Raw genomic sequence first — 9,827 nt, 5'->3', positions numbered from 1 at the left:
GTTCTTTACTCCTCCCAGACGGAGTAGGTGACGTTCGGTAGCTGCTTACCTCGGGATATACTATCGATTGGCTCTAGTGTTGGATGAAAGCTGCGAACGTTGGCTTGATGTCTTCTTCTTCTTCCTCCTCCTTCGTTTAGGCGGATTATCCCACAGCTGCACCACTGATCTGCTCTGGTTACGTAATCTGAGGTGGGATGCTTGGTGGAGTAGGAGCATAGTCGCGATAGCTACGGAATAGCTACCCACAATGCAACGCTCCAGAAATCGACGCTAGCCTCGGACCATGGACGCACAACGCCGAATTACTGTGCCTAGTGTGGCCGCGTGAAATCGAATTTATAATATCAGTTTTATGAAACCGATTTTAGCTAATTCGATATTATCGCGTAGCGTAGACGTGGCCTAAGGCCAAGTCAACACTAGAAACTTTTGTGGTATAGTAATGTTGCTTAGGGATATGATTTTAGCAACCTTTTTATACTAGCAAAAGCCCTAGAATAGACACAGTAATACCGACAAAAGTGTTGCTAGTACAGCTTATTTTGCTCAGGGAGTTGGTATAATATATATTGGGACACACATTTTTTTGCAAGTATAAAAGGTATCCACAGTGGGAGGATTTGTCCATCTAGCTATATTTAGCTGTAAGGGCAAATCTTTTCTAGTGTAGACTAGGCCTACATCTTGTGTTTCACTGTAGGACAATCCTTAAGTATTACAGTATATGTATTTTTTAAAACTAACTACCCTGAGGTGCTCAGTTACTGAGATGACAATGAATGTACATGAGGATAAGTTAGCAGATGCAGAGTAATCAAAACAGTCAGATTAACTTACTTGTGATATTGTAACAGTCTTTGTTTTCTTTGACACTTCAGTTGCTTTATGTATAATGGACACATGTTCTTCCTTTTCCTCTTCAGGGCTTGGTGAGTCAAAGAAATCAGGACTTGAAAGGGAGGACTAGATAGACAAAACAGTAAAACCAGATATTTTCATTCCAGACTACTTTTAAAAGAAGAAAATTACGTAGCAAATAATATCAAAAGTTAAACAAGACAACTTATGATTCAAAAGGAAGGTTCTGTTTTAATTAATACCTTGTTTTAAAGGGTGGCAAATGAAAAAATCAGTATTGAAATGAGAAATGCGTAATGGCTATATTGCAATTTAGGGGCACTCTTTGTTCAGAAGAGGGTGCACAGTGCCTTCCTGCCCCCCAGAAGAATTTTTGTTTAATGAGGCAGAATTTCCCTGAGGTTAATAAGGTGTGTATGCTGCTGTTCCACCACACTGGGAGAGGGTGCATTTGGCTTGCTCAGGTGCAGGCCTCACTCTACTACTTTTGGAGAGATTAGTGCTGCTATCTGTACACACCACCTGCATTCCAAAGCCATGTTGTGTCTCGCTTCTGTGTAGGAGCACGAAGAGGGGAAAACCCATCGCATCCTTTGCCCCCTGACCTCACACACTTTGCGTCTTGCACAGAGTCAACCAGAAACTGGCTCTTAGATTTATTTTAAGTAATGTAACCTTCTGTTTTTGTTCTCTTTTATTTCCACAATGAGCCATTCACCTTCCCTTCACTTTATTCTTCCAGCATATGAACATAAGACATTAGTGTTAGCCATAGCACACTCTCATTTAGACATCCCAACATGCAAAAACAAAAAATGAAAATTATACACAAAAGATTGAGCATTTGTGCATTATCAAATCTTTGGTTTTTTTTTAAATAGCAAAATGATATTGGTCACATACCAGGAAGCTGGGCACCATTTGAGCTATGTAACAGATTCAGAGAAGTTTGAAAAAGATAGCTTTACTCCCTCTCAATGGTATTTTAACAGATGAAAGGGAGGTTTATTATGTGGAGCTTGTAGTCTGGACTATGTCTTCATACATTAAGGGCTGGATAAATGCAGGGCCTATAGAGGCAGCAAAATTATAGAGCTAGATATTGATACATCATTTATAACATCTTCAATTGGCAGTCATGTTCCTTCACACTTCCTGGAAAGCAGCAGCCAATCAGAGCAGCTCAGCAGACCCCCCTCACCCTCTCCTCTCAGGAACCTGGCCTATTCTCACAGGAAGGGAGGGATGCCCTTGCTCACAGGAGGAGAGGAAGAAACATAAAGAGCTCTGCAGCATTGGGGAGCTCCACTCGCTCTTCCCCTGCACCCCCAGCCCTCACTCCCAAGCACGGATGGCTTTTCTGTTCCTCCCTCTCCCACCCTGTAACTCCTGACCAGGGAACAGGGAGGGATGGAGGTGAAGAACCCTGCTGGGAATGGGGAGAGGGGACTCTGCTGCAGCCCTCTCTGGCCTGGAAAAGGGGGATGAAGAACCCCAGTAGGAGCAGAGGTGAGGCTCGGGAGGAGGCACAGCTGACGCGGGGGGGGAGGGGGTGCTAGAGGGCAGAACTGATAGGGGGCTGGGCAGTAGGTGGCCCAGTAGGAGCAGAGGTGAGGCTGGGGAGGAGGCACAGCTGATGGGGGGCGCTAGAGGGCAGTATTGTTGGGGGCACTAGATGTATGTTGTAGCTGTGTTAGTCCCAGGATATTAGAGAGAGACTGTCAGTGAGGCAAATCTTTTAATGGACCAACTTTTACGGGTGAGAGAGACAAGGTTTGGAGCTGACACAGAGCTCTTCTTCAGGTCACTAGGTGGCAGACTGGGGGGTTCTGTGCAGATGCACTTCAGTTTATTTTCCCTCTATTGACGATCATGGCGTGTATTTAATGTAGAAACTTTTCATTTACATTTGAACACATTAGAGTTACAATCTGTTGATACATTTCTACTTACAGTGGTACACTTTTAATCAGGAGCTTACTCAGATAGTTAGTTATACAACATCTGAGTAAGTAATTGACATACTTTCATGTGATTACATGCTGCACAGAAGTTTAAAAAAAAGATAGTGCAAGTGTCAAAATTCAGACAATAAGGAAAAGAAAGTTAGATGTCCCTTCATTCCTAGTGAGTTTAATTTATAATTTCAATTTCACAGTTTCAGTAGAATGAATATAAATAGCATGCTGTGTTAATAGCATTAGAGTGAATCTAAATAATTATTTGCTTGAAAGATTTTGTTGCACTGTTGCCTACTGGCTCACTCAACTTTTTATTTTGAGATTAGTAAATACAGTTGGGCACACCACTCTTGAAAGGTTGTGAGACCTGGCCAGTGGCAGTTTCACTAGAGAGCAAACACCTGAAGAGCCCTTTGGCCCACCAAAATGTGGACTTTGCCTCATCTGGTTCATCAGACAATGTAACTGAATATCATTGCTATAGGTAATTAAAGCCTTACTACTAGTTATGGCCCCAAATTAAAATGGTTTTGTTCATTTTAACTTTAATTCAGCTTTACCATATCACATACGGTAAAAAAGAATACTGAAATAACCAAGGTAATTTAACAACTGATTCTTTGGCATTGGACAGAGGTGGTGGTAAAACAATGACGGAAAGAAACTGAATACACAAAGAGAGACTCTCAAAACTATAACAGACCTGGACCCCTATCAAAATTAATCTGGCCCTGATACACATCTGGGTCCTTTGGGTCATTGGTTGTTGGATGAAAGTAAAAACAAATACATTATTTAGAGCTAACAGCAGCTAGTGGGTTGCTTGGTAACAGAATTGAACAGGATGCGTGAATAGTGGATAGGTTGTCTTTTTATCATTTTGAGTACTTGCATGGGTACATGATAAATGAGAGAAGGCCTGTTATTAGGAAATCACAATATTATATTACATTATTATATTATAACTGGAAACAATTCATGTGTAGCTACTGAAATTCTTTCTTTCCCCTTCTTCAATCCCTTCAATTCCATTTTTCCTGTCTTTAATTTTCATTTCTTCATTTTCTTTAATTTGTTGTTGCTACTGAACTTATCTAGCTGTGACCTATACGAGTCACATGTTTAGTATCTGGAAATGTCAGGAAGTGTCTTTTGGGTTTTCATATCTATTAAATAGTGACCCCGGGCACAAGCAACAGGTCACTTAGATTCCTTCATCTGAGACAAACTGTTTATTGGGTGTAACTTGTTGAAGAAGAGTTTCCTAAAAATTATAGTTGATGTGCAAGTGATGTATAAGACATGGAGTCTTCTGTCAATTGCCCCTTTCTATTTCTTTCTTAGGGGGAAAAAAAAAGAGATGAAATTTGAGTTTCTCACAGTAACTATGAGTCAAGAATAACAGCTCTTATAGAAGAGGCAGTAAAGTATGAGAAAAAACATGCAAACATCTTACAGGTGCCTGGATAATGAAATTGAAAAGTATGACTTAATATGCAGAAAAACTGCAACTGGCATGTTATTACAGCAACATATATAGAGTGTGTGTGTTAGTTATGAGTAGCCCATACCTTAACAAGAGGCTTATACAAAGACATTCCCCTTAGTCTGTGAAAAATCTCCATTTTCCAGGGATGCATATGTTTGCAAAAAGGAAGGGTGAGGGACTTCAGTATATTTATTTGATTTACCATTTAAATAAAAATGCTTTTTGTAATCATAACAGTCAAGAAAGAAGGCAACAACATTTGGCAAAGAAACAGCACATTAAGCTCACTTTGCTAGAAATGTTGATACTTTGTTCCTGTAAAAACAATGTGTTTATTGCCAATATAGCACAGAATTCAACTTGTATAATTTGACAATGGGGGCAGTTTTGAAAACCCCCTAAAAAGACGGGGGAATATTCTCATTGGGGAAACTTTTTAAAAGTACTTGACACCTCAGGTGGAATCTCGTCTATTCCAAAAAATTTTATGAAGTATTTTTATGAGCTCCACTCACGCTTGGTGGGGATGATCTAGTAGTATCCAGAGAGTGGGTGAAACGCTTTCTTAGACAGGGAATGTTCTTAAATGTATATTCAAAATTATGGCACACTTTTAAAAAGGGGCTCTTTGAGAGGCACTTCATTAGTATGTGTGATGCAGCTGCCCAAGCATAAATGAAAGGATTGAATAACATGGATACTTACCAAGAAAAAAAAATTCAGAAAGTAATTTGAAAAAAAAAAGGAAGAAAAAATGAACATACAGATGTGAGTGACTGGGATGGAGGTCGTCTGCCAGTAGCTTTTGGTCTGGTTGTAGTTGGATGACTGAGCTTCTCAGCAACTGGTACTACAGAGTCAAAACCTTCCAGATCTTAAAAACAAAGATTACATTGAGTCAATTCTGAGAATCATTCTCTAAGAGAAACAATACAAACTTATATTAAAGGCAAAACAAAATCCCTGCCTCTGGTAAATTCAAAGAAATTAAGTCCCCATTACATCATGTTGCTTCTTTTATTTTTTTAGAATTTAGCTGCCCGTGTAACTAAAAATAAATCTAGGGCAGCTGAAATCTAGGTACTTTTAACTTCTGTCATGCATGCTTGTTCTTTTGGCTCAGTTATAAATCAGGCATGGAAAGAGTATAGGAGCCTTTTTTGCCTCGCAGTGCAATTAAAGCTGAAGGACAAAACTGTGGCTCACTCATGTGAAACGGAAAATGCAGCTGCAAAATTACCTTGTTGCTGCTAGAGCGGCTAATCATTTTTCTATGAATAATTTGAGGCAGAAAATAGTATGCACATTCTTCCAACGTTTGTATCACCAATTATAGATTTGCACCACAGCATTTGATAATGCTCACTAATTGACACCTATTATAACAGTGAAAAGAAAACACCTCAGTAGACTCCTAAAACTCTACAGGGCCCAGGGTAAGTAGATTCAAAGAATAGGAACCTGGCTTGGTTTTATGTGACATGAAACATATTGATGGAGTGTTTACTGAATCCAGCCACATGCTAGTACTGAAGGGATATGACATCTGAAGGAATATTACTGCTCTTGAACACATTTGAATCAGATGATTTAATATCATTCATCTGTTTTGTTTCATAAACAAATATTGTTTCAGCCACCTCAACTTAAGATATTCTACTGCATTTGTGTATAAGATAGATATATCACCCCTCCGGTCCCCCTGTTTTATCAAATTACTGGAATATGTGATTCAAGAATAAACTCGATTAAAAAATGCATTGGCTGTAAACCAAAAACTACGAATCCTTCATAAAATATATATACCAAAGAGTTAAATGGGACTTTATTCAGACCTGGTAAAAGAAGCAATTGATCTTCTGCAGATCAAGCTATGTTGATATAATACACAGGGGTAATCTCCTTAAAGTGACAGGTAATAGAAAATAAAGACCCATTATATGGATAAACTGTTGCACATTAAGTAGGAGAGCCAAACTGATTTCAGGTACTTAGAGGATTTGGTGGCTGGGAGTTAAATGGGATCTAGATTTTAAACTGTGTATCTCTGAGGCACTAATATCCTGCAGAATCCCTAAGGAAGGTATGTACACTATTTTCAATAACCCTCTTATGGTCTAAAGGTTATTCACCTCTGAATTTTACAACATTTTAGGAATAACTCTTTCTACACACAACAAATAACTGCCCGTTCTCTAATGAATATGCCTTTAGTGCATCTTTTGATGGCTCTTCTAACCTACATCTTAGCCTTGCCACTGTGGCATGTTACACATTCTGCCACTCAGGATCGGACAGTCTAAAGTTACAAGTTCATCTTTGCAAAGGTCAGGTGATGCAATGGGCCACTGTGGAAGAGCATGGATTAAACTTTAAAAGTCCAGCCAGCCAACATATATCTGAAACCTATCCTTTGCCTGCTAGTGCTGCTTTTTGTTTGGGTGTAATTTATTTTCTCTGGAAATCTTAGGTCAAATGTGCCATCTGATTTTCATAATCCCCCACTTCTATCCAGTTTTCCAGCTGAAATGAATAAGGGATGATGAGGTTAAATGACTTGCCTAAGATCACACAGTTAATGAGTTGCTCAACTTGAATTAAAACCCATGACATTTGTTTTAACCACTATTTACAGCACTGCCCTAAGTTTTAAAGATGGGGAATAAAGGTAAATTCTGACCCTCTTGACTCCCATTTCTTCCACCACTGAACCAAGAAAACACACTGACAGCTTTACTGTTCTCTGTCTTGTGACTTTTGTCCAAAATGCCACTGTTCTCTCCTTTTTTCTTATAGAAGATAATTTCATACTACAGGTAACTGGACTAGGATGGAAAGCAACCAATGAAAAAGGAAGACGTTACTAATTCAAAGTGCTGGTTAGTATATAAAAGGATTACATTGGATGAAGTCAGCTCTCTCCATTTTTTAAGCGTAGTATTGCTGATCCTAGTCATGAATTATTATCAGATGTATGTTTCTAGATTTGATCAGAGTAATCAAACATTCACATTTTGTTCATTTTAATATAAAAACATATGGGTCAAATTCAGCAACTGAATGAATGTGTCACTGAAGTCAGTAAGAGCTGCGAGCATCTGAATGAAAAAGACTATTAAGAAAATTGGATGGGCCTTATAATAGTTTTGTCCATAATAATATAATAGTTTTGTTCTGTGAAAAGGTTCTATTAACAAGAAATAGATGGAAGGGTTTTAGCAATAGCCCAGTTTTTCAAGTTTCTGAATCTACAATTGGTCTCTAGAAAAATAGTTCAAAACAACCTATATGAGAAATACAGACTATAACAGAGAAATACAGAAGAGAACACAGGGTGGAAAGATTTAACTTCTCTTATATGTTGCCAGACTAGTGAGATTGCAAAAACCCAACTGACACTATAAATAAAATCCTATTAAAGTGTAAGTCCGAGCCCAAAGAGAAGGACCCTTACTTGTACAAGTCTAAATAGCAAACTCATTTATAGAACTCCCTTGCCCTTTTTTTGATCATCTTATTTAGACTTTTTGTATCTCTTTCAAATCCTTCCCTTTCCAAGGCGATCAGCACTTCAGAGTCAGTACTATTCACACAGAGAGAGAACAAATTACATTAATAATTGATTAAATTGGTACAAGAAAAACAAAGACTTCAGTTGCTCAAACTAAAGCCAGGTCTCAGTGGCAGCAGAGTTGGTGTATGAATGCACAGTGTAGAGTGCTGTACAGTTAGGGTCAATTTCTTATTTACATGGCTTATTTTTCTGATTATTCTTCACAATTAAATATAATGCTACAGTGTGGTTTCTTCCCCAATGTTCTTAGCTAGGTTTCTTCTTTACAAGATATATATTGTACACACATTGTATAGAGGTGTGCAGAAATGACAGCATTAAATGCTAATGCAGACATGTGACCATAAAACAGAATGTAGAGATAGCTAAGGAAGATTATATTTGGGGGTTTTACATCTGAGTACAGTACACCTCCCTTGTCTGGGAAACGTGGGATGCCATAACAGAAAAAAGAAGCAGTGACTGTATCCAAAGTCTTGCTAATTGTGCTGCAGGCCATTCAGCAGCCGTGGAAGCAAACGATCAAATTCTTCTCACAAGAAGCCCTTCCCTTCTCTAGTCTGACACCAACCAAGATCAGGGCAGTAGGCTTCACTTAAGACTCAGATGAAATCTTCAAATTCCTTAACTGAAAACTAGCTAATAACTATTATAAAGATAAATAACTGCACCAACATTAACGTTTCACTACTGAGGATAGTAATGCATTACACTCAGTGAGACACAGGAAGAAAGACCAGAAGAGAATAGTCCCTTAGTGTATGTGATAAGGCAGGCCCGCCTGAAGTGCCCTCCTGCAGCAGGCTGTGGCATGACACATACACCTGCCTCAGTTTCCCTCCCTCAGATTCCTCAGAAATAGTCTAAACAGTCTTTTTGAGTACAGTTGGCCCTTGTGGGGTTAACTGATGATAAAAGAATGTCCCGGGGAACATAAACCATAACAAAATAAGTCAAAACACCCAGTCCTACATCCATAGTCCAGACACAATATTAAGTAGAGCCCTGGTGTCCCACCCCAGCTCTCTAGTGTGGTTCTGGTGTCCCTCACCATGGGTCACTCACAGCCTTCAACCCTGCATTGGCCTCCACCTGCAGCTTTCTGGCTCAGAGAGCCAATAGGCCTCACACAGCCGTCTTCTGCTCTCAGCCTTCAGGTCTTTCCCACCTTCTCTCTGGCCATGGCTTTCTGCCTCATGAAGGTGAGCAAGCTAGCACTCCACTGGCTCCCTAGCCCTTTCAGTGTCCTGGCTCAGGCTCTGGCAGAGTGACCAGCTAGCCACCGCACCAACTCCTGATTTCAGCCCTTTTCAGCCAGCTGGCATTAGCTCTTGAAGGAGGCCAGCCCCACCACTGGCTTTCTGATAATCCTTCCCTGCCTTCTGCTCTCTACAGCTTTCCCAATACAATGCCTCCAGTCTCCTAACTTCCAGGTCTCTCTCAAACTGGGTCTCAACTCCCCCTCCCCCACATTCTCCCTGACCCTTTATAGCCCCAGGTGCTTCCCCGCTCTCTTAATTGGCCAAACTGGGAGCACCTGCTCTGACGCCAGGCCTGTTTCATTTACAGGGCCAGCCACCCTGTGGCAGTGTACTAATGCAGCACAATCTTCTTTAAAGCGTTCTGCTTCCTGTCCTAGCATAGTTGGTTAGAATGAAAAAAACTCAGCTGTGCAAGAAATATCCTCAGGTAAATTGGCATGGAAATTAATAGTAGTTTTCCCATTACAATATTTTCTAAGGAGTGCGTGCATGTAAAAATGTTATCGTTTTCAAACAGGGCCGTCCTTAGCCATAGGCAGAACAGGCAGCCGCCTAGGGCACCACTAGGTCTAAGGGCACTGCTCTGCTGGGAGCCCGGACAGATGGGAAGCAGTGAAGCATGTAAGAGCAGGGCTGCTGGGTCCTAGAGAGAGCTGAATGTAGCACAGTCTGAGGGAGGG

At 40.2% G+C, this 9,827-nt stretch overlaps 1 protein-coding gene across 4 annotated transcripts in view; it reads right to left on the bottom strand.

Annotated features, from left to right (window-relative positions):
- Positions 1 to 9,827, bottom strand: part of SH3KBP1 (SH3 domain containing kinase binding protein 1) — a 333,403-nt gene that overhangs the window by 15,039 nt on the left and 308,537 nt on the right. For all 4 annotated transcript variants that reach the window (XM_032777988.2, XM_032777990.2, XM_032777992.2 and 1 more), the window contains 2 exons: positions 5,076 to 5,185; positions 841 to 966 (listed from right to left, as the gene is read on the bottom strand). In XM_032777988.2, coding sequence (XP_032633879.1) covers positions 841 to 966; positions 5,076 to 5,185 — 236 coding nt within the window. The remainder of the gene's footprint in view (positions 1 to 840; positions 967 to 5,075; positions 5,186 to 9,827) is intronic.

The sequence above is a fragment of the Chelonoidis abingdonii genome, chromosome 1 (genome assembly GCF_003597395.2).
Source record: "Chelonoidis abingdonii isolate Lonesome George chromosome 1, CheloAbing_2.0, whole genome shotgun sequence".
In the NCBI taxonomy this organism is placed as follows: domain Eukaryota; kingdom Metazoa; phylum Chordata; order Testudines; family Testudinidae; genus Chelonoidis; species Chelonoidis abingdonii.
Note: the sequence above shows the minus strand (reverse complement) of the source record. Positions and strands in the feature narration are given on the sequence as shown.